We start from the raw sequence: 25,862 nt of genomic DNA, 5'->3' as shown, positions 1-25,862 counted from the left end.
AAGTATTTGCAGTTATTATTATCATTGTTCATTTGTGTTAAAAAGTTGACTTAAAAGTTGAAAAAGCCACTAACTTCATACTCATTCATTAGAAAACCCACCTGCACTTTGTATAGTGAAGGAAAGTATGTTGTTGTTGCCCTTGATTGTATTTATCTTTTTTTTTTTTTGAACAGGGTTTTACTCTGTCACCCAGGCTGGAATGCGGTGTACAATCACAGCTCACTGCAGCCTCGACCTGCTGAGCTCAAGCGATCCTCCCACTTTAACCTCCCAAGTAGCTGGGACTGCAGGCACACACCCTCACATCTGGCTCATTTTTTTATGTTTTGTAGAGACGGGGTCTCACAATGTTGTCCAGGTTAGTCTTGAATTCCCAGCCTCAAGTGATCCTCCCACCTTGGCCTCCCAAAGTGTTGGGATTATAGGCGTGAGCCACCATGCCTGGCCCTATCCAATTTTCTTAACCAAGATTTATTCAATATAAACCTTGTCTTTTCTGTCACATGAACACTTTCTGCTTGTGTAAAGAAGTTTTATCTCACTTCTTAGTAAAACATATAGTAGAAGTCAAACCATGGCCTCATTTGGTGGTAATTCTTGCTAACTTATTAAGAGTGAGCAGAAAGAGATGCCATTTTAGATTGAGCATAAAACATTAGTGACATGATAGAAAAAAATGCTGCACCTTGATTTTCTCACACTCTCCTGTAAACATTGTGGCATGTAGTCAGTGGGCCACAACATGGACTATACTTTTGGCACCTATGTAGCATGTTTGTTCTGTTATTTACTGAAGCAAAAAAATAGCATTCCTACAGAGTTGAAAAAGCTGATTTTTTTGTGATGTGTTCTGTTTGTGGTCGTAGTAAAATAGTTTTCAAAAATATTATAATCTGGCTGGTCATGGTAGCTCACACCTATAATCTTAACACTTTGTGAGACTAAGGAAGGCAGAGCGCTTGAGCCCAGGAGTTTGAGACCAGCCTGGGCAACATGGCGACACCTTGTCTCTACAAAAAATATAAAAATTAGCTGGGCATGGTGGCACATGCTTGTAGTCCTAGCTGCTTGGAATGTTGAGGTGGGATGATCACCTGAGCCCAGGGAGGTCAAGGTTGCAGTTAGCTGTGATCATGCCACTGTACTCCAGCCTGGTGACAGAGTGGGATCCTATCTCAAAAAATTTTTTAAAACAATAGGAAATGAAAATATTAAAATCTCTTAGTTGTGGTTATGTTTTGTTTATTCTTTAAAGTAATACATGTATCCACTACATTTGGCAGAAGACTAGTCTGTCAGTTGACTTTTTTTTCTTTCTTTTCTTTCTTTTGAGATAGGGTCTCAGTCTATTGCCCAGACTGGAGTTCTGTGGTGCAGTCTCAGCTCACTGCAACCTCGACCTCCCCAGGCTCAAGAGATCCTCCCACTTCAACTTTCTGAGTAGCTAGAACTATAGGCATGCACTACCTCACCCAGCTAATATTTTATTTTTACATTTTTCTGTACAGATGAGGTCTCACTATTTTGTCCAGGCTGGTCTAGAATTCTTGGGCTCCAGCGATCCTTCTTGAGGATCCCTCTTTTGGGACTTCTCGGCCTCCCAAAGTGCTGGAATTACAGATGTGAGCCACCGTGTCTGGCCTGGTTTCTCTTTTTATAACAGTGATAAACCATGGAAACAGAAAGAAATGAATATCCTGATTTTTAAATGGTTCAAAATGGGAATCAACCTGACTCTTAACCTTTATTAATAATTTTGCCAAATACCGGAGTAGTACTTTTTGCTTCAGAAAGCACTTTCTTATAATTCTTGTTAACCACATTTAGCTGAGGCTCTGAGATGTTAGAGATTAAGTGACTTGCCCACAGCACACAGCTAATAAATGACTGATTTGGGAGTCAAACATGGGCATGCTGATCCTGGTCTAGTCTGTTCATCCACTATGCTTATCATTTGAAAACTGTTTATGCTGCAGATAGAATAAAATGACAATGTAACTTAACATAGTTAAATTACTTATAGATTAAAATGCTTCTTACTGTTTTTTAATGCTTTATTACATATGCCTAGTTTTGCTTAAGCTTGTCTAAATTTTATGACAAAACTATAACAAAGGTATTTCACTTTTATGTGACGTGTTATTGTTGAATCTTGTGTTTGTATGGTTTTTCTTTATGAAAGGAGAGTGCATTTAAATTAATGCTGAATTGAACAGGACATCTTGAGAGAATGTTTTAATTTGAGCTCATGTGTCTGCTGATCAATTCTAAGTGGAGGATATTTTCTGTTTGTCATAGATATTTGAATGGTGGTACTTCCATAAGCATGGCACATCTTTTATTGAGCAAGTATCTGTAAGGCATTTGCAACCACTGATGGGAGGAACAGAGAGCAGCATTTCAGAACCAGGTTCTCCTTCGAGGAACAGAGAAAGTGAAACCAGCAGACAGAATTTGTCAGGTGACTGCTTTTCTGATGTGTTTTCAGAGCTGTGTATTTAAGATTGAGTTTGGCTCTGGGAGATAGAAAACTCAAAACAGCTGAGTGCTGTGGTATGCATGTTTGTGTTTCCCCCAAAATTCTAATCACCAATGTGATGTTACGAGGTAGGGTCTTTGGGAGGTGATCAGGTCATGAGGGCAGTGTCCTCATGGATGTGATTAATGCCCTTATGAAGAGACCCCAGAGAGCTGCTTGCCACTTCTACCATGTGAGGACACCATGAGAAGGCGCCATCTATGAACCAGAAAGCAGACCCTCACCAGACACCAAATCTGTTGGTACCTTGGTCATAGGCTTCCCAGCCTCCAGAACTGTGAAAAATAAATTTATGCTCTTTATAATCTACCCAGTTTGTGGTATTTTGTTGTAGCAGTCCAAATGGACCAAGACACAGAAATTTGTCTTTTATGTTAATATAGGCAGTCCATGGCTAGTATGGAAAACAATAAACATCAGATATCCAGACCCCTTCTATTTTGTTAGCCTGCCATCTCCAAATGTAGTTTTTACTTTGTAGTGTAAGACTGTTGCTCTTGCTTCAGCCATCATATCCACATTCCAATCAGCAGGAAGGAAAGAAATCCAGGGTAGGGTCACTTCTTCCCTCTACTCCACCCCACAAAAGCCAAGGACTATTCTCAGAAATGTTACATACTATTTCACCTTACTTCCTACTGGTCAGATCTGTTTCATACGGCCATTACTAGCTATGAGGAAGGCTAGAAATTTTCAACATTTTCTCAGTATGTATATATATGTGCCCAGCAAATCAGGGAATCTTATGACTAATAAAGGAGAGAACAGAAACAGCCATTTCTGCCAAGAGAGAAAAGTAGGGAAAAAAATTTTTTTCAATATATCTAAAAAGGCATCAAAGTCTCAGCTCTTCATGGATGAGTATTCCATTGTCATACTTTTATTGTAGACTGTTCCTCTATTTGTATCGAGTACTAGTGAATTTATTTATTTATTTATTTATTTAGAGACAGAATCTTGCTCTGTTGCCACGCTGGAGTGCAGTGGCGTGATCTCAGCTCACTGCAACCTCTGCTTCCCAGGTTCAAGCGATTCTCCTGCCTCAGCCTCCCGAGCAGCTGGGACTACAGGCATGCACCACCACGCCTGGCTAATATTTTGTATTTTTAGTAGAGATATGGTTTCACCATATTGGCCAGGATGGTCTCAATCTCTTGACCTCATGATCCACCCACCTTGGCTTCCTAAAGTGCTGGGATTACAGGCGTGAGCCACCATACCTGGCCTTTTTTTTTTTGAGATGAAGCCTCTCTGTAGCCCAGGCTAGAGTGCAGTGGTGCAGTCTCAGCTCACTGCAGCCTCTGCCTCCTGGGTTCAAGCGATTCTGCTTCCTCAGCCTCCCAAGTAGCTGAAATTACAGGCATGTGCCACTGTATCCCGCTAATTTTTGTATTTTTAGTAGAGATGGGGTTTCACCATGTTGGTCAGGCTGGTCTTGAACTCCCGACCTCAGGTGATCTGCCTGCCTCTGCTTCCCAAAGTGCTAGGATTACAGGCGTGAGCCACCGAGACTGGCCAGCTAGAAAGCGAGTATTTTTAATGATACATAATTAAGAAAGGAAAATTTATAAAGCTAAATAAAATTATTATTATTATTATTTTAATAGAGATGAGGTCTCACTATGTTGCCCAGGCTGGTCTCGAACTCCTGGGCTCAAGTGATCCTCCCACCTCAGCCTCCCAAAGTGTTGGGATTACAGGTGTGAGCCACCCCGCCTGGCCAAAGTGAATATTTTTGGATTATTATTCCTTTCACTGGGATAGGTAATAACTATATAGTAATAATACAGATGAGTTAATTCCATAATATTCCAAATATCTCATTTGTTCAATGCTTAACCACTAGAGTTATGATAGTTTAGTAGAAAAATACTGCCTGAGTGCAGTTGGTGGCACTTTTTAGATTTGCTCAAAGTCCCTAAGGAAGCACCATTTAAGTGGAGTCCTGAAGCCTGACTAGGTGTAGTGGGGTGGGGTTGGCAGCCATTCAAGAGTACAAGAAGGAAGAGTCATTTCCTTTCCTCTTCTTTCTTTTTTGTAAAATAATTACAGAACCCCTAAGAGTAAGACATATTAAGATGAATACGATACAGATATGTCCTCATGAAGCTGAGTTCAGTATATGAATAATTATAACAATAGCACATGATGTGATTTTATTTTCCATTGTAAGACTGAGTATGCCATTAGTAATGAGAGTGAAGATAATCTTAAGAACATTTCATCTTGGTAGAGGATACAGATGTAAATAAATTGACAGTAAAAGAATATGGTTAACTGCTTTTATAGAGTGTCTTATATATGATACTCTATAAAGATACATGGTATCTTATACAAGATACTGTGGTGACAGAAAAGAAAGAGTGGTCAGTTATTCTTGGAGGGAGGGCCGCAAAATATTTCGCAGAGGAAATACTTGAGTTGGATCTCAAAGTGAGTTAAAAGCTGGGCATAGTGGCCCAAACCTATAATTCCAGTGCTTTAGGAGGCTGAGGTAAGGAGATCACTTGAGACAAGGAGTTTGAGACCAGCCTGGGCAGCATAGCAAGACCCCCATCTCTACAAAAAATAAAAAAAATCAGTTGGGCGCAGTAATATGCACATGTAGTTCCAGCTCCTTGGAAGGCTGAGGCAGGAGGATCACTTGAGCCCAGGAGTTTGAGACTGCAGTGAGCTATGACTGTGCCACTGCACTCCAGCCTGGGTGACAGAGCAAGACGCTATCTCTAAGGGGGAAAAAATTTTTTTAAGTGAATTAAAGCATCCTTTTGTTCAATATTTTTCTCCCTGGATAATTTCATCTTATTCAATAATATTAGCTACCACAGACGTATACGCTGGGGGGAACCAATTTTAAATTTTTACCCCCAAGCTCTCTTTTAAACTCTAGACCTACATTTCTAACTCTTTGCTAGAATTTTCCAACTTTAATGGCCCTAACCACCCTGAACTCACTCCGTCCAAAATGAAACTAATTATCTTCTTCCATAGTTCTTCCTCTATAATTCTAAAATCTTTTAATGGTGTCCAATTCCCATTTTAGAAATCTTTGGGTTTCTATTTAGTTTATATCATTTATGTCTCCCGTTTTTTCCAATCAACCCCAAATTGTATTAATTCCCCCTTAAAAATTATCTTGACTCCATTCTGCTTTCTTTTTTTTTTTTTTTTTGGATGAAGTTTTACTTTTCTTGCCCAGGCTGGCGTGCAATGGTGTCATCTTGGCTCACTGCAACCTCCACCTCCGGGGTTCAAGCAATTCTCCTGCCCCAGCCTCTCGAGTAGCTGGGATTACAGGTGCCTGCCACCATAACAAAGTAATTTTTGAATTTTTAGTAGAAATGGGTTTTCGCCACTGTTGGCCAGACTGGTCTCGAACCCCTGACCTCAGATGATTCATCCACCTCGGCCTCCCAAAGTGCTGGGATTACAGGCATGAGCCACCAGGCCTGGCCCCTTCTATCTTTTCTTTCAACGTTCATAGCCCCATATTTAGGCCCTTAAATATCTCTTCCCTGGGCTATTGCTATTGTATCCTTAGTGGTTTCCTTTCCTCTTATACTTCCCCTTCTAGTACATCCTCTCTCCTTAACTATGTAAAAAGAAAAAGTGGTTCTCAAACTTTTTAGACTAAGGAATTCTTTACATTCTTAAAAAAATTATCCAGGCCTGGCGTGGTGGCTCATGCCTGTAATCCCAACACTTTGGGAGGCCAAGGTGGGTAGATCATGAGGTCAGGAGATCGAGACCATGGTGAAACCCCATCTCTACTAAAATACAAAAAATTAGCTGGGCGTGGTGGCAGGTACCTGTAGTCCCAGCTACTCAGGAGGCTGAGGCAGGAGAATGGCATGAACCCCGGAGGCGGAGCTTGCAGTGAGCCGAGATTGCGCCACTGCACTCCAGCCTGGGTGACAGAGCGAGACTCCGTCTCAAAAAAAAAAAAATTATCCAGGACCTCAAAGAGCCTTTGTTTAAATGTGGATTATATCCATCAATATTTATCATATTAGAAATTAAAGCAGGAAATTTAAAAATATTTTTTAATGGCAGTAAATCCATTACATGTTAACATGTTGTAAACTGAAATGTGTCCCCCGGAATTCATATGTTGAAACTAACCTCTAATGTAACTGTATTAGGAGCTAGGATTTTTAGGAGATGATCAAGGTTAAATGAGGGGATCCTAATCTGATAGTATTGGTGGCTTTGTACGAAGAGGAAGAGAGGAATTGCTGTTTCTCTGCCATGCAAAGACACAGTGAGAAGACTGCTCTCTGAAGGCCAGAAGGAGAGCCCTCACCAGAGCCCAACCATTCTGGTACCTTGATCTTGGGTTTCCAACCTTCAGATTGTGAGAAAATAAATTTCTGTTGTTTAAGCCACTCAGCATATGATATTTTGTTATGGCAACCTGAGCTGACTAACTCTCAGATTTTGGTATGAAGAAGTGGGGTGCCACCGTAACAAGCACCTAAATATGTGGAAGCAGCTTTGGAGCTGGGTAATGAGTTGAGGCTGGAAGAGTTTTGAGGTGCAAGCTTGAAATACAGATAAGGACAGTTTGGTGAGGTCTCAAGTGGAAATGAGGAATATGTGGCTGGGAACTGGAGGAAAGGTGGTCCTTGTATAAAGTGGAAAAGAACTGGCTGAACTATATTCTAGCATTTTGGGGAGAGTAGAACTTCAGAGCAATGACATTGGATATTTAGCTGAGGAGATTTCTAAGCAAAGTGGCACAACTTGGTTTCTTCTGACTGCTTATAGTGAAATGTGAAAGGAAAGAGATGAATAGAAGAAGCAATTGTTAAGCAAAAAGGAAGCACAACTTAAAGATTTGGAAATTCTCAGCCTATCCATTTTATAAATACATGAGAAAACCTGTTCTGAAGACAACAGTAGGGGTGTGATTGAACAACTATTTGATATCGTGTGTACTTCATGGACTTAGTCATTTTAGTAGAAACCAGAAACAGAGTTGAGTTTATACGAGCAAACACACTACCAGTTTGAACTAAAAGGGACAGGGAAGGTGGGACAGAATGAAGGAAGTCCGTTAGACATTTTGGATTCTACAGGGCCAAACCATAGAGCTATTCAATTGTGAACACGTACTGACTTCAAATAAAAGAAAGAATGACCAAACTCAGGACTGCCACTCCCAATACAGGCCCAGAAGGCAAGGCTGTTTCCTCCTTGATTTCAAAGGGTGAGGCTGCCTTTCCAGTTTCTGGGGCCAGGCCACCCTCACACAGAACTGCATGGGTGGGGCTGTACCACAGAGCTATGGGGGTGACACTGCCATCACAGTGGGCCTGGAGGGCAGAGCATCAAAAATAATTCTCAAACTTTTTCTCTCTTTTTCTTTTTTGTTTTTGTTTTTGTTTTTGTTTTTGAGATGGAGTCTTGCTCTGTGCAGGCTGGAGTGCAATGGCGCGATCTCAACTCACTGAAACCTCTGCCTCCCGGGTTCAAGTGATTCTCCTACCTCAGCCTCCCGAGTAGCTGGGATTACAGGCGTGTGCCACCACACCCAGCTAATTTTGTATTTTTAGTAGAGATGGGTTTTCTCTATGTTGGTCAGGCTGGTCTGGAACTCCCAACCTCGGGTGATCTACCTATCTCGGCCTCCAAAAGTGCTGGGATTACAGGCATGAGCCACAGCACCTGGCCTCTTTTTTTTTCCAAGACGGAGTCTCATTCTGTCGCCAGGCTGGAGTGCCGGAGCGCAATCTCGGCCCACTGCAACCTCTGCTGCCTGGGTTCAGGTGATTCTCCTGCCTCAGCCTCCCAAACAGCTGGGATTACAGGCACCTGCCACTGCACCCAGCTAATTTTTTTTGTAGTTTTTAATAGAGATGGGGTTTCACCATCTTGGCCAGGCTAGTCTTGAACTCCTCATCTCTTGATCCACTCGCCTTGGTCTCCCAAAGTGCTGGGATTATAGATGTGAGCTACCGCGCCCGGCCTTTTTTGTTTGTTTGTTTGTTTTTTGGAGCTGAAGTTTTACTCTTGCTGCCCAGGCTGGAATGCAATGGCGTGATCTTGACCCACTGCAACCTCTGCCTCCTGGGTTCAAGTGATTCTCCTGCTTCAGCCTCCCAAGTAGTGAGGATTGCAGGCATGCACCACCATGCCCAGCTAATTTTTTTCTATTATTAGTAGAGATGGAGTTTCACCATTTTGGCCAGGCTGGTCTTGAACATCTGACCTTAGGTGATCCACCTGCCTCAGCCTCCCACAGTGCTGGGATTACAGGCGTGAGTCACCTTGCCTGGGCTTTTTTTTTTTTTTTTTTTTTTTAAGAGAGACAAGGCCTCACTGTATTCCCCAGGCTGAGGTCTTGAACTCCTGGGCTCAAGTGATCCTCCTGCCACAGCCTCCTGAGTAGCTGGGATTACAGGCATGTGCCACTGTGCCTGGCATTCAAACTTTAAGATGTAATAGAATTTGCGTTGCTAGCTTTTGGACTTGGTAACCATTACCCCTTCCTTCCTTTTGATTTTTTCATTTGAGAATGGGAATGTCTATCCTATGTCTCCCCACCATCATACAGTATATTTGGAATGTATAACTTGTCTGGTTCCATAGGTTCACTTCTGGAGAGGAACTGAGTCTAGGAATGAATTGTACCTTGAGCCTCCCCTATGTCTGATTCAGATAATATTCAGATGAAACTTTGTCCTTTAGATTTCAGAATTGATGCTGGAATGAGTTAAGACTTTTGGGGGAGAATTAATGTATTTTTATTTATTTATTTTGAGATGGAGTCTCGCTCTGTTGCCCAGGCTGAAGTGCAGTGGCACCATGTCGGCTCACTGTAACCTCTGCCTTCCAAGTTTGAACCCCTAATTCCCCATATGACTATTGAAAATAGGGCTTCAGGTAGTAATTAAGATAAACTATGAGTAGAAACCTGATGTGATAAGACAGGAAGGCCTTATAATAATAAGAGATACCAGAGCTCTCTCTTCCTTGTGAGAACACAGCAAGAATTCAGCCTCACCAGTACTCAGCCGTGCTGGTACCCTGCAGGTACCCTGATCTCAAACTTCTAGCCTCCAGAATTGTGAGAAAATAAATTTATGTTAAGCCACACAGTCAATAGTATTTTGTTATGGCAGCCTGAGCTAATACACACGTTGTGAAAAATAATTATATTTCCCACAACAAGAAAAGGTTCAGTTAATAGAAGACAGCTTATTCTCTGTTGTCTCTTGTGAAATGGTGTTCGATTGAAGTATATGAAGAAAACCTGGCTTCACACAGATGTGTAATTGAAAAGGGGAGGAGTATTTTAATAGTCTTCTCAGAAAATTGTGGATACCTTTTTTTGATACTACACTAAAACTTTCTATGAGTACTTTTCTGAAAGTTTAGTTGTGGTGTAAAATCTGAACTTTGCATGCTCTGTTATGTGAAAATCTATTGGTATATCTTAACATTTTGAATGGATCTTTTACTTACACATAATTTTATATCGTTCATTGGTTGTTTGGAAAATACTTGTTCACTGAGCTATACATATCATATCCATATCATGATCCATTTTATTGCATAATACGAAAAATCTCATTTGTTAATATCACCCCCATTCTCATAGAAAAGTCTTTATTGTGAAATTTGCCAGGCTCACAGTAGCAGACACACATTTAAAGAAATTTCAATATGTACTTGAAAGCTCAAATTTTATCACTGGCAGCAAATACTTTCATTTTCTTCCTTGATCTTGACAGACTCAGTTCATTTTTAAGAAAATATCTGCCAGGTACCCATCTAAATAACTAAGTTTGTGTGTGGCTCTTTCAAGTAAAAGTGGTGTTTCATTACAAAAGGGGCCAGTTCTCACAAATGGCTTTACTAGAGACAACCATCATACCTGCTATAATGTTTAAAAGAAATTTGCCTTATTTTTACTGTAAGGATGTGGAAGTGAAGAATCCAATGACTGCTAGTACAGTTTGGTGTCATTGTCTTGACTCATGCTAATGTACTAGCAGTTTTACCCATCACTGACTTTTCATCACCCGTTTTGCAGGACAAGTAAGACAAGTGAGGCAGGTGCCTGGGGTACAAAATTTAAGGACACCCTTACTCTCAGGGTCATGCATCTGAGTTCGAGTACACACATTTGAAAAGGCAAATAATGTCTTAGAATTTATTTTGAAGAATTGTTACTTTGCAGTTCCATGAATTATACTTTGAGAACTGCTGATCTAAACAAAGATCTGGTATTTGTTATTTTTCTGCTTATAAACCTTTGATGACCAAGAATGATATCTAAACTCTTCTCTTTTTTTTTTTTTTTGAGACAGAGTCCCGCTCTGTCGCCCAGGCTGGAGTGCAGTGGCATGATCTCGGCTCACTGCAAGCTCCGCCTCCCGGGTTCATGCCATTCTCCTGCCTCAGCCTCCCGAGTAGCTGGGACTACAGGCGCCCACCACCACGCCCGGCTAATTTTTTGTATTTTTAGTAGAGACTGGGTTTCACCGTGTTAGCCAGGATGGTCTGGATCTCCTGACCTCGTGATCCGCCCGCCTCGGCCTCCCAAAGTGCTGGGATTACAGGCATGAGCCACCGCGCCCGGCCTCTAAACTCTTTTCTATAGTACATACGGTCCTTCATCAATTTCTTCCAGTCTGTTTTCTTTTATTTTTTTTTTTGAGATGGAGTTTTGCTCTCGTCGCCCAGGCTGGAGTGCAATGGTGCGATCTCCATCCACTGCAACCTCCGCCTCCCAGGTTTAAGAAATTCTTCTGTCTCAGTCTCAGCCTCCTGAGTACCTGGGATTAGAGGCACGCACCACCATGCCCAGCTAATTTTGTATTTTTAGTAGAACTGGGGTTTCATTATGTTGGCTAGGCTGGTCTTGAACTACTGACCTCAGGTGATCTGCCCACCTCGCTCTCCCAAAGTGCTGGGATTACAGATGTGAGCCACTGTGCCTGGCCTTTTCCAATCTGTTTTCTAACCCCATTTACAGTTCTCCCTCCCACTCCTTACCCTGTACTCTAGCCTAACCATGCTGTATGGTTTTATGACACTTCCTCTGCTTCAGATGTTCTTCATTTTGCAACCTTATTCTCATTTTTTACAGTGATTCAACATCAGTTCAAATGTCACCCCCTTTCTAAAGCCTTCCCTGATTTCCCCAAAACAAATTTAATGCTTTTTTTTTTTTTTCTTAGAACAAAATGTGTCTGGCCGGGCACAGTGGCTCACGCCTATAATCCCAGTACTTTGGGAGGCCAAGGCAGGCGGATCACGAGGTCAGGAGATGGAGACCATCCTGGCTAACATGGTGAAACCCTGTCTCTACTAAAAATACAAAAAATTAGCCAGGCGTGGTGGCGGGCGCCTGTAGTCCCAGCTACTCAGGAGGCTGAGGCAGGAGAATGGCATGAACCCAGGAGGTGGAGCTTGCAGTGAGCCGAGATTGCACCACTGCACTCTAGCCTGGGTGACAGAGCAAGACTCCATCTCAAAGAAAAGAACAAAACATATCTGTTATCAGAGTTCAGGCCATTTACATGACAACTCTCGTCCTATGTTTAATTCAGTTGAGCAAGTAAGTTCCAGAGGCTGTGCTTGGTTATAGGGATAGAAAAATAAGCAAAGTTTTAAGACTTCATATTTTAAAGGGGAAACAAAACCAAGCAGATAATCATATTATAATATGGTAAGTACTATAATTGAATTATGAACTAAATGCTGTGGAGACAGAAATATGGAAATGACTAGATTTAATTCGGTTTTTTGAAAGCATGCTTTATTCATCTTTGTATCATCTGTGGCTAGCACTGCGCTTAGCCTACAGTGGGTAGATGATAGATATTGGTTAAGTGAAGATTTTAAAGTGTCTCTTTTTCCCCCTTTTTCTCCTTTGTTTTTCAGAATGTAAGGTATGGAGAAACCCTCTAAATCTTTTCAGAGGAGCAGAATATAGGAGGTATTACATTTTGCTTTCAGTATAAGTAGGGCATTGGTTCTAGAGTGAAGGTATTTACAAAATCATTTGTCTTTATACATATATTACAGCTGTTCTAGTAGGAGATACTGATCTATAATAAGGTAAAAATGATTAGTCCACAGTTTATTTGGCAGCATCTTGACAGTTTACTTTTTTTTTTAATTAAATTTTTTTAGAGATAGAGTCTTGCTCTGTCACTCAGGCTGGAGTGCAGTAGCGCGATCATAGCCAGCTGCAGCCTTGACCTCCTGGGCTCAAGCAGTTCTCCTGCCTCAGTCTCCCAAGTAGCTGGGACTATAGGCACATGCCACCACATCCAGCTACTTTTTTTTTTTTAAGTGAAAACAAGTTTATTAAGAAAGTAAAGGAATAAAAGAATGGCTACTCCATAGGCAGAACCCACATCCAGCTAATTTTTTAAAATTTTTGGTAGAGGCCGGGTGTGGTGGCTCACGCCTGTAATCCCAGCACTTTGGGAGGCCGAGGCAGGAGAATCACTTGAACTCAGGAGGCAACAGTTGCAGTGAGCTGAGATGATGCCATCGCACTCCAGCCCAGGCGACAAGAACGAAACTCCATCTCAAAAAAAATTTTGGTAGACAGGGGTCTTTCTATGTTGCCCAGGTTCATCCCAAACTTCTGGGCTCAAGTAATACTCCTACCTTGGCCTTGCAAATCACTGGAATTACAGGCATGAACTACCACACATAACCTGTGTTTAATTTGATAATCATAAGAAACGTTGCATCAAACCATATGTTTGTGATATGTGTAAGTATATATTAGGCTCCTGGTTTATAATACATATAAGTATTTGTGATATGTATAAGTGTATATTATATATGTGTAAGTATATATTAGGCCCCTGGTTTATAAAAAAGCCTTTTTCAAAGAATTTGTGGCATTAAGAAAAAATTACCAGTGTTGGCATATTCCTGTGCATGATTGCTAAATTTCAAAATTTGAGGATGCAGTTAGAAAATACCACCCTGAATGTAAATTGTGCAACAGTAGAGGGTACTGTATTTTTATATTGATTTCATATTGCCACTTCCTATTTTTACTACTGTATCCATTTCTCTTCTGGTTTTTAACTCTAAATGAGAAAACATCTTTTGAAACTTATGAGCAAAGATACTTTACTTTTATTTTGAGGAGTGCTGTATTTTACCTAGAAGTAGAATGGGGCATGCTATTTAACTTATTGAATAAGAAACATTATGTTTCTACCATGTACAGGCACTGTGCAAAATGATGGAGATAAAAAAATGACTAAGCAATGGCTCCTGTGCTTAAAGACTTGATAGTGTAAGATAGTGACATCCTGTGAAGTGAAAGCTAGGCTTTTATGAAAGATGCCATTAGCCTGTATTAAGGGATACCTGTAAGAAACAGGTCCTTGAATCTCTTACTGTGTTTAATCAAAGTTTGAGGCTATTTGTTGTATTATACAGTTTCCATTTCCTGAAGATCTTAAAAAGAAATGTGTGTGTGTGTGTGTATATATAAAAGTTTTTTTTCTTGAGACTGAGTCTCTCTCTGTCACCCAAGCTGGAGTGCAGTGGCATGATCTTGGTTCACTGCAATCTCCTCCTCCCGGGTTCAAGTGATTATCCTGCCTCAGCCTCCCTCCCAAGTAGCTGGGATCACAGGCAGCCCATACCACATCCGGCTAATTTTTGTATTTTTAGGAGAAACAGGGTTTTACCATATTGGCCAGGCTGGTCTCAAACTCCTGACCCCAAGTGATCCTCCTGCCTCAGCCTCCCAAAGTGCCAAGGATTAAGGTGTGAGCCTCTGTGCCTGGCCTAGGATAAATTTCTTAGTATCAGGAATTCTTATGCTTCTTTTGAATGATTATTTTCTCTTAATGTAAAAGTATAACTTCTGGGTATACATTTCATATGTTAGCTCCATTTCAGGCTTCATTTTGTGTCCCAATTCCCAATCCTTAATTTTCATTTTACTGAGTCTTCTTTTTTTTTTTTAAAGTTAAAAAATAGAGACAAGATCTTGCTATATTGCTCAGGCTGGTCTTGAGCTCTTGGGCTCAAGTGATCCTTCAGCTTCAGCCTCCCCAGTAGCTGGTAGAGACAGGCCTCACTATGTTGCCCAGGCTGGTCTCAAATTCCAGGTCTCAAGTGATTTACCAGCCTCAGCCTCCTAAAGCACTGAGATTACAGGCATGAGCCACGGCACCCAGCCCAATTCAATTTTCAAAAGCAGTTGTTTATTGAATATTATTTTTCTGTTTGGTCTTTGATGTTTTATTATCATACTCTAAGTAGTCTGTGAGGTTATCTTTTGTTTTACTGATTGTAAGAGTTTAAAACATCCAAATGTGTAGCAGTATATTTTTGAATTTAAGTAGTGTTTGTTATAGCAGATAGATGCTCTCTCATGTTAAATTTAAATATTTTGTGGTGTTTTGGTGAAGATACACTTGGGTGACTGGTAAAGAGCCACTTACATACTATGACATGAACCTGTCAGCTCAGGACCATCAGACCTTTTTCACCTGTGACACAGATTTTTTACGTCCTTCAGACACAGGTATGTATCATATCTGTTCATAGTATAAACAGTGATTATGAAGATGATTTTAAAAGTTCTTTAGAGTTGTTCATTATAATATACACAGTTATTTAGTTATTTGGCTTTGAGTTGTTTATATTATTGATAAGAAACTTAGATTACATTATGACTATAAGCTAGGTTGATACACTGCTTTTCCTTATAAAGAATTTAAAATATTTCATATTTCTTTAACTACTTCAAAAACCTTTCAGATCAAATACGACAACTACTTTTTCAGAAAACAGTGTACCCTGTTTCCGTCTGGGAAATGAACACCTGCAATTATACATAAAATAAAATAACAGGTCAATGTATAAACATTGGAGAATGGCATGTAGAGAAAACCGGAGTATATTTTGTTTTAGTTGTGAGTTAGAGATGCATATAAAGTGGTAGAAGATCATAGAAATTTATGTGTTTCGTTTTCTCCAAGTGCTTATCTATAGAAGAGAGTATTGAGACTCTCAATTATATGGCTTAAAGACAGGGCTGGTTGATTGATTGATTTCACTCTGTCATCCAGGCTGGAGTGCAGTGGTGCAGTCATAGCTCCAAGTAACCTCAAACTCATTACGAAACGTTAGGATTACAGATACGAGCCACTACACCCTGGTCTGGGATCTTTATCACAATTTTTCTTCTAGTTTGAATGAACTCACCCTCCTTATCTATCTGATGAGTTACTTTTTATCCTTCATTATCCAAATTAAAAGTCACGTTTTCTAGAAAGCCCTCTCTGGGATCCCTTGTCACAGAATTAAACATTTTGTTTTCTGCAATTCTATACTACTTAGTCCAAACCTCTATGAAGTAATTTTATTTATTCAGCCACAAACATTTATTTGTTAATGTTATATTGCTTTCATGTTTGTCTTTGCTACTAGGGTATGAACTTTTGGACAGCAGGGACTATATTCCGTTCATCTTTGAATCTCTGTTATCCAGCACATTGCCTGGCGTAATGTAAATATTAATATTTATTCCTTGAGGAAAGTATGAATGGGCTGGGCACGGCGGCGCACGCCTTTAATCCCAGCACTTTGGGAGGCCAAGGTGGGTGGATCACCTGAGGTCAGGAGTTCGAGACCAGCCTGGTCAACATGGTAAAACCCCCGTCTCTACAAAAATATCAAAATTAGCTGGGTATGATGGTGGGTGTCTGTAATCCCAGCTACTTGGGAGACTGAGGTGGGAGAATCACTTGAATCCTGGAGGTGGAATTTGCAGTGAGCCGAGATTGGGCCATTGCACTCTAGCCTGGGCGACACAGTGAGACTCCGTCTCAAAAAAAAAAAAAAAAAGTATGAATGATTGAATAACCTAGATGTCACAGAGGTCTTAAGCAATTTCACTAATAATAGCCAATACTTGTCTAGGCTTACTATGTGCCAGGCACTATTCTGAGCAATTTATAGAAATGTAATCTTCCCAGTCACTTTATGAGATAGGTAGTATTATGAGCCCCATTTTAACAATAAAGGAACTGAAGCAAAGGGGGATCAAGTAATATGCCTTTAATCACATAGCTAATAATGATAAAACCATGTTTCAAACTCAAGACTGGCTGTTAACCACTACACTATTACTGCTTCTACCCACCACAAAATCACTGAAGGGTCTGAAAAACAGCCAGTTTCCTGCATTAAAATGAGTTCATAGTGATTTATCTTTGCTAGATTAAATACATTAAGAGTGGATATAGGAAACCCAAGGATCTTTGGTATGGTTATATAAAATGATTTAATTGCAAATAAAGGAGTAAAAAGAATAGATTTATGTTTATATGCTTAATGTTTATATTAATGGCAAAAGGATGGGTGTTGGGGAAATAACAGCAGTACAATATCAGTGCTGTATGTTAACTTTAAGGGTTGAGTGATTCTGGAAGTTAGGTCTCACACCCTTTCTCTCACAGCCCCTCTCACAGAGTGACACTGAATTGCAAATACCAGCAGGCTTTTAAAATAGCATTTGTGGCTATCTACTGAAGGTGTGGTATTAAAACATTTTTATTTGAATATCTCCTAAAAGAATTTTGAAAAAGAATGTGTCCCTTCACACATTTTTAAGTTGACATCATAAGGTTAAATAATCATAGAGAATGTAATTTTTGACATAGTGCAAAATACAGACATTTAAAAATAATAGTATACCCTATATTTCAATGTGTGTTATGAAATCAAATTATTTAATGCCCACTACAATCCATTGAAAAATACATGAATAGGCCAAGGACAGTGGCTCATGCCTGTAATCCTAGCACTTTGGGAAGCCAAGGTAGGAGCATCCCATGAGTCTAGGAGTTTGTCAGCCTGGGCAACACAGTAAGACCCCATCCCTACAAAAAAGTTTTAAAATTAATCAGGTGTGGTGGTGCACGCCTGTAGTCCCAGCTACTTGAGAGGCTGAGGTGGGTGGATCTCTTGAGCCTAGAAGGTTGAGGCTGCAGTAAGCTACAATGGCACCCCTGCACTGCAGCCTGAGGGACAGAGACCCTTTATCTAAAAAAAAACAACCAAACAAACAAAACAATATGTAAACAAATTCTCTCGCTCTCTCTTTTTTTTTTTTTTTTTTTTGAGACCGACTTTCGCTTTTGTTGCCTAGGCTGGAGTGCAATGGCGCAATCTCGGCTCACCACAACCTCCACCTCCCGGGTTCAAACAATTCTCCTGCCTCATCCTCCTGAGTACCTGGGATTACAGGCATGCGCCACTACGCCTGGCTAATTTTGTATTTTTAGTAGAGACAGGGTTTCTCCACGTTGGTCAGGATGGTCTTGAACTCCCAGCCTCAGGTGATCCACCACTCCCTAACTTGGTCTTCCAAAGTGCTGAGATTACAGGCATGAGCCACCGCACCCAGCTTACCAAATGCTCTTTAACAGTAGTAAATTTTGTCTTTTTTCTTCTTGAACACATATCTGTTTTACATCCCTATGTAATTTTATTATCATTGTTTCATGCTGTAGAGTCTGGTATCACACTTCCATCCTTTTCTACAATAAAACATTCTAATGTAATTTTTAAAAATTTGAATTGCGTTTGACTGTAAGGTTCTAAGTGTTATGATGTGCTTTAATTATATTTCTGTCAAATCCTTAGAGCTACATATTTAGCTCTTTAAACTTTGTGGAAGGTTTTGTATATAATCTAATTGACTGGGTGAGTTCTCATTGTCAGTTTTATCAACCAAATCATATTTACTTTCTGACAGAGAAGTCTGACTTCATTTTTCAATTTAAATAAACATATTTATATGCCTCCCCATGACAACCATCTATCTTCTGAATTCAGATTCTAAGATAGAAAGATAGCTGTGTCTTGGAACTTTGTCTAGAACTTACCACTTGGGCCAAAGTAAGGCTTCACTGCATTTCTTACTCCTTGCTAATGCCTGCTTTGGCTTGATGTGGGGACCTTCCCTTAGGAGCAATCCATTCTTTGATAGTAAGTAAGGAGGGGTACTAATGGAACTATTAAAAATTGTTGTCTTTCCCTTCTTCATTCTGTAATATACTTGAATACAGGGCCAGAATACTTTCTTTCCAATGCCAAGCTTCACTGTTAAATAAATAAAAGGCAGGAATACTATTATAGGATGCCTTGATTAAACATGGCTGCCCCCAACCCAAACTTTGAATTGTCCCTTTGGCACCTGGAGATTTTTACACTATAGGGCAGTATACCTTGTTAAGATTCAGGATGAGTAAGAAGCCTTTTGTGTGTGTGTGTGTGTTTTTGTAAAATAAGAGAAAGGAACATATCTTTGCGGGGAGCGAGTATAGGAATAGTGGTTAGGTAGGATAGGGAAACCAGAGAAACATTCTTTGGTAGATCAGTTATAGGAAAGAGTGACCAAGTTGAAGCTTTAGAAGTTGATTTTCTTAAAACCGTGTATCCCATTTGGTCCTTGCAAAGTTTTATGTACTTCTATAGAGGTGTGTCTAACCCCAGCTAAAGGCTGAACTCAAGTCGGACAGAGTGTGTCTGTGAATGATCTTCAGAAACAGACTGTTGATTCCATATTAATCTTTTCAGACCCTCACATAAAGGTCATGATTTATATCAGTAGTTTTATTTTCAAAAATACAAATGTGTATATATGTGATGTGGCAAATTTCTCTTGACTTACTGTCATCAGTAATAACTAAATTAGATTTTGTTCTTATTCTATTAATTTATCTAGGGCAGAGAAAAAACATATCCAGAAGGGCCCAGTATTGGTTTTTGGATTTTTTTCTTCAGCATTTAAAAATCAGGAGATTTCACATTAAAATCTGAATTTATGCCTTTTGAAGGTTGAAAAATGGGGCAAAATTGAACCTGAATTTACACTTGACAGTAATAAGATGAAACTGAGTTGTGGCTCTCCCCTTTAGACAGTGAATATGCTTTCAGTCCACTCATTTATGTTTAATGCCTGGCATTTGTAGGCATTTACATTTATGACCCCTGGTCTTATGATAACTGCTGATCTGTTTTGTGCTTGTTAGCATATTAGAATGTTATTTAACTTGAAAAATAGATAAATTTGAGTGAATTGCTAATTGCTTATGTTAATTATATTCAGCATATCAAGAGCCCTTAAAGAGGACAATTGAATACCAAATCAGCATTTTGTTTTAAATTACTCCTAAGCCTTATTTTAGAAAAAAAATATACATTTTCCCCCCATCAACTTTATTTCTCCTTTCCGCTTAGGCTTAGGACTGCTTTGGTTTTGAAGAATACTCTTGAGAGGCTAGGTAGAGCATTTGGAAACAAAAGAATAAGATAAATATTTAAAGGTGAATTAGACAACCTCACTAGAAATTTTAAAAAACACAAATGAAAATGAGATAAGTTTCAGATATTAAATTAGCAAAGATTGGTAATACTGTGTTAAGTTGTTAAATTAGCAAAGATTGATTATACTGTGTTACACAGCCTGAAAAAGTGTAAATTAATACAGTCTTATTGTGGAGTTTGGAGGGTGCATATCTGGAATCTTTTTTTTTTTTTTCTTAACTTCCCAAACTTGTTACATATCCAGAATCTTTTAAAATATACATATTTTAGCCAGCTATTCTACTAGAAAGGAAGTATTTAATTAGTTATGAAAAGACACATACTGAAAGATTGTTATCACAATGTTTTGTATTACCAAAAAATTTAGTATACTTAATTGTCCATCCAAAGGGAATTGGTTAGATAAATTAGGATGTGTATTTAATATACTAGAGTACCAAATAACAATTTAAAATGTTAATACAAATTCAGTGTTAAAATTTGACTTGTAAATATCATATAACTCATAGAAGACAGCCTATCATCAAAAATTACAAGTCTAATATTATGCATTATTTTAATGTAATATTTAATGTTGCAGCAGAATGATGTTCTTTAACTGGCCAGTATCAAATGGGTACTGACTTCCATCAGTTTGTCAAGTTCAGGAAGCATTAGGTGTCAGCTAGCTGGTGACATGTTTGATATAAGAAATGTATTTTTGTTATACAAGTGGAATATATTGACTCCTTTTCTAAGCCAAGACTAATATTTTATTTCCAAAGGAAAATTCAAACATTTTTCATATTATTCTTCCTGGACGGTTGCAGGTTTTGTTCCAAAAGCAACACTCATAGGTTCTATATTTTTCTTATCAAACTTGAAATGGGCCAGTTAGTCTTCTGAGTCTACGTTATTTGTTTGCCTATTTAATTAAAGAAAACTTTACTTACTGTGAAGTCTTCATTTTGGTACAGTAAATTGGTAGCAAAATTAATATTCTGAAGAAATCCTAACTCAGGTCTTTGTTGAATCCTGATAGAGGCTGACATTTTCTAGCGGTACTATATTCTAATTAATTCATTTTTTTTCCCTTTTACACAAAATGCAATCCCATACATTCTTCGTAGAGTGAATCATTCATTAGACAAAGACTTTGTTTTTAAGTTTTTGTATATTTTTATTTTTTGCAGTTCCATAAAACCTTTTCAGAATGATAAAAGTAGAACTGTAATATTTCATATTGATTATAATGTGATGTCACTTAAACTCATTGTTAACAAGCATTTAGATATATAAATGTTTATATATAATAATGATATAATTAACTTGTTTAAGTACCCTATATATTGTTCAAATAAATCAGAGAAAGAATATATTTTTATTTTATGTGAAGCTTCCAAATTTAATATAAATTTCTCATATGGATAAAGTGAACTAATAACCTAGTTTATTGTTTTGTATGTTTAAGAATATGTTATTTAAAGCTTTGTTTACGCCACTAGCTTATTCTTCATATATTTTGCAGATTATTTGTTTACCATCTCATCCATTTTATGACATATTTTTTCTACAGTTATGCAGAAGGCCTGGAGGGAAAGAAATCCTCCAGCTCGAATCAAAGCAGCCTATCAAGCTTTAGAATTGAACAATGAGTAAGTTTGAAATATACGGAAAATAAATTTATTTTGAAGGAAACCAAGACAAATGATTTTTATATCTCCTTTTGTCTGTTCCTAAGACACTTGGAGTCATTAGTCATTTCTCTTTTGCATGTTATAGATATTTAATAAAAATTTCAGTGTTTGCCAACATCTGTATTTTGCTTCTGAAATTGTAAATCTATATATGCTTTTGAATAGAAATTATGCTAGAAGTACTTTTCAAAGTGGAGAATGTTCATGGAGAATGGTGATAATACTTTATAGTTAAAAGGGTATTAAAATACTAATATACTATGCACCTGTTTTGATTTTTTCATTTGAATCATTCACTTGAAGCATTCAATCTTGAGTACTTTAGTTGTTAATGGACTTGAAGCCATGAGAAGGGGATTAAAAATAAGTAAAACATAGCTCTATCAAGTTTATTTTTTTCCATGTTAGCAGCATTTTTTATAGTTTTGAACTTTTTATATTTTGAAATGGCAAAATGTAAAATCATAAAGCAACTTAATCTTTACAAGGAACAGATCAATAAATACTAATCTAATGCAGACTAAATAAATACCAAGAGTGAAAATATGGTTCCAGTTGGGGTTTATCAAGGAATGCTTCCTGAATAATGTAAATTTAGAGTTATTCCCTGAACCTTCTCCCCCCAGTATATGTTATCCTTATTAAGAAGACCTTCCCAAGGTGGAGCAAAAATGGCAGAGTTAAAGAATGCCAAAATAATAAACTGGCAGAAACTGTCAGGATCAACTTTATTAAAACTCTGGAAACTAATCAAAAGTTTACAGTAACCTAGTGAATGGTTAATCAAGGAGAAAAAACACCCAAATCTCTCTAAGAAAGCTTTGTAGTGTTTTATTTATCCTGGCCCCATCCCTCACTCCCTAGCTCAGTGGCAGTCTTGAAGACAACAGAGTACATTCCAGGGATAGGTTTCTAGTACCAGAGGAAGTTGAATGGACCTTATTTTCAAGGAACTGTGGTCGTTTGTTTTGACCTGTCTGTTGGCTCCCTGAAGCACTAGCTCAAAGGGCTTTCTTTATTTCAGCTTACTGAAAGAAGAGAGTCTTCAACTTCAAAACTCTCCCAGAACTGACATAACTACACTCTGGATCATTTGTTAAAAACATTTAAAGGCAAATGCATTAGCTGCTGCTGCCTGGGGCAAGGGATAACAGGAAGGACAAACAGTAGACAAACCAGAAAGCTTGTGAGCAAAGTCTGGGGAATTAGATACTTTGAGGAATAAAGACTCTGAAAAGCTCCCATACATTTCTGGGAATCAAGGCCCCCCACACACAGCCAGAGCTGGGGACATGTTCAGAAAAGACTTGCGAAAGTCCTAAGCTCTCAAGTCTGCCTAACCTTCATGTTCTGCACAAGTAGGAGGTGAAAGTTAAGGCAGAGTTGTAAACTGTTTGACTGAATGTGAAGGTGTGCCCTAGCACCCACACAGAGCCCATTTGCAAATAGTTTTTACTTTTTGTGTTTTGTTTGGTTTTGGTCCCAGGTGTTTAAGGAAATCTCTATCAAATCACCAACTGACCACAAGGCTAAAATAGCACACATGTCACTGGTCACACATGACAAATAATATAGATTTCATAAAATGGGTTCAGAAAAGTCACTAAACAACTGCAAAAGCAGCAACAACAAATCCTAGGGAGTAGAGAAAATTGTATTTCTAGAGTTGTCAGAGTATAGTATTTAAAATTTCCAGTTTTCAACAAAAAATTACAAGGCATGCAAAGAAACAAGAAAACATAGCCCATACATAGGAAAGAAAAGAAATTAAGCTGGGTGTGGTAGCTTATACCTGTAGTTCCAGCACTTTGGGAGACCAAGGCAGAAGGATCACTTGAGCTCAGGAGTTTGAGACCAGCCTGGCTAACATAAAGACACCCTGTCTCAAAAAATAAAAAGAAAAGAAATTAATAAAAGCTGCCCCTGTGAAGCCTAGACTTCGGATTAATAGATACAAAATTTAAATCAACTATTTTAAATATGATCAAGGAGGTAAAGGAACCCATGATAATGATATCTCACCATTACAGAATATCAGTAAAGAGGAAGAAATAATTAAAAGGAACTAAATAGAAATTCCAGAATTGAAAAGCATAACGAAAATGAAAAATTTATCATAGGGGTTCAGCAGCAAGCAGATTTAAGCCGACAGAAGTAAGACGAGTGAATTTCATTTAAGTCAATTGAGATTACCCAATTCAAGGAGCAGGAAAAATTAAGGAGTAAAGAAGTGACCAGAGTCTGAGAGAACTGTAGGATGCTATCAAGCATATCAATCTGTGCTTTATAGGAGTCCCAAAGAAGAGAGAGAAAGGGCAGAAAGAATACTTGAAGAAATCATAGCTGAGAACAAGATAATAGCACCCCAAATACAGCAACATATTAAAAATGTTATACACCCTGACAAAGTGGCATTTATTCATGGATGCAAGAATGGTTCAACATATGAAAATCAGTCAATGTAGTACAGCACATTAACAGAATGAAGAAAGAAACCACATGATTATCTCAACTGATGCAGAAAAAACATTTGACAAAATTCCCCATCATGATAAATATATGGAAATCAATTAATGTAATACTCCACATTAATAGACCAAAAGACAAGAACTACATGACCATCTCAATTGATGTAGAAAAAGATCTGACAAAATCCAACACCATTTTATGATGAAAACTTTAAAAAACTAGGAATGGAAGGAAACTTCCTCAAGAACATCTGCATCTGAAAAATCTACAGCTAAATGCGTACTTACTGATGAAAGACTGAAAGATTTCCCTCCACCATCAGAAAAAAGGCAGGATGTCTGCACTTGTACTTCTGTGTTACATGGTGTACTGGAGGTTCTAGTCAGTGCAGTTAGGCAAGAAAAATTTTACATGGCATCTGAATTGGAAAGGAAGAAGTAAAACTATCTCCATTCACAGATGGCATAATCTTATTTGCAGAAAATCTTAATCCACAAAGAAACTATTAGAGCTAATGAAAGTATTGACAAAATTGTGAGAAACAAAATCAATATATGAAAATCAGTTGTTATGTCTATATCCTAGCAATGAACAATCTGAAAAGGAAATTAAGAAAACAATTCCATTTACAAAAGCATCAGAAAGATTTAAATACTTAGGAATAAATTTAATCAAGGAGGTGCAAGACTTAGATGCTGAAAACTATAAAGCATAAGTTAAATAAATAAATCAAAAGACATCCCATGTTCATGGATTGGGAGACATTATTGTTAGAATGTCAGTACTCCCTAAATTGATCTATGGATTCAGTGCAATCCCTGTAAAAATTTTAATTATCATTTCTGCAGAAATGGACAGGGTGATCCTATAATTCATATAAAACTGCAAGAGACCCTGAATACCAAAACAATCTTGAAATAGAAGCACAAAATTAGAAGACTCACACTACCCAATTTAAAAATTTACTGCAAAGCTACAGTAGCTAAATCATAAGGATAGACACCTAGATCAATGGATTTAAATTGAGATTCCAGAAATAAACCCATATATCTATGGTCAGTTGATTGTTTTGTTTTGTTTTGTTTTGAGACAGAGTTTCATTCTTTTTGCCCAGGCTGGAGTTCAATGTCACGATCTCGGCTCACTGCAACCTCCACCTCCTGGGTTCAACTGATTCTCCTGCCTCAGCCTCCCAAATAGCTGGGAATACAGGCATGCGCCACCATAGCTGGCTAATTTTGTATTTTTAGTAGAGACAAGGTTTCACCATGTTGGCCAGGCTGGTCTTGAGCTCCTGACCTCAGGTGATCCACCCACCTCGGCCTCCCAAAGTGCTGAGATTACAGGTGTGAGCCACCACACCTGGCCATGATTTTTGACAAGGGTGTCAAAACCATTCAATGGAGGAAAGAATAGTCTTTTCAACAATGATGTTGGAACAACTGGATTACCACATATATAAAAGCATAAAAGTGGTCCCTTACGTCATACCATATATCCCAATTAATTTAAAAATCAATCAACGACCTAAATGGAAGAGTTGAAACTACAGAACTCTTAGAAGAAAGCATAGGGACAAATCATCATCACCTTGAATTTAGCAGGGGTCTCATAAATTATATCACCAAAAGCACAAGCAGCAAAAGAAAAATCAGGTAAATGGACTTAATCAAAATTAAAATATTTTGTGTATCAGAGGACATTGTGAAGAGGCAGAAATAGATTTGGGATTGCCAGGGATTGAGGAGGCAAGGGAGATGGGGAATGACTACTTAATAGGTATGCGGTTTCTTGTGGGGATGATGAAAATGTTCTGGAGGCCAGGTGCGGTGGCTCAA

The 25,862-nt window shown here is 38.5% G+C and overlaps 1 protein-coding gene across 28 annotated transcripts in view; it reads left to right on the top strand.

Moving 5' to 3' along the window:
- The window catches only part of ST7L (suppression of tumorigenicity 7 like), a 103,612-nt gene that overhangs the window by 7,497 nt on the left and 70,253 nt on the right, over positions 1–25,862 (top strand). For 18 of the 28 annotated variants that reach the window (XR_004058674.1, XR_004058672.1, XR_004058673.1 and 15 more), the window contains 4 exons: positions 2,302–2,464; positions 12,437–12,491; positions 14,950–15,065; positions 21,435–21,513. Coding sequence is in view for 25 of the 28 variants with exons in the window: in XM_030935357.1 (XP_030791217.1) it covers positions 2,302–2,464; positions 12,437–12,491; positions 14,950–15,065; positions 21,435–21,513 (413 nt within the window). In the remaining 3 variants the exon portion in view is untranslated. Of the gene's footprint in view, positions 1–304; positions 362–2,301; positions 2,465–12,436; positions 12,492–14,949; positions 15,066–21,434; positions 21,514–25,862 lie in introns of those variants that run through there. The other 10 variants (XM_030935375.1, XM_010359062.2, XM_030935376.1 and 7 more) reach the window with 6 other exon arrangements.

The sequence above is a fragment of the Rhinopithecus roxellana genome, chromosome 8, assembly GCF_007565055.1.
Source record: "Rhinopithecus roxellana isolate Shanxi Qingling chromosome 8, ASM756505v1, whole genome shotgun sequence".
NCBI classification, from domain to species: domain Eukaryota; kingdom Metazoa; phylum Chordata; class Mammalia; order Primates; family Cercopithecidae; genus Rhinopithecus; species Rhinopithecus roxellana.
Note: the sequence above shows the minus strand (reverse complement) of the source record. Positions and strands in the feature narration are given on the sequence as shown.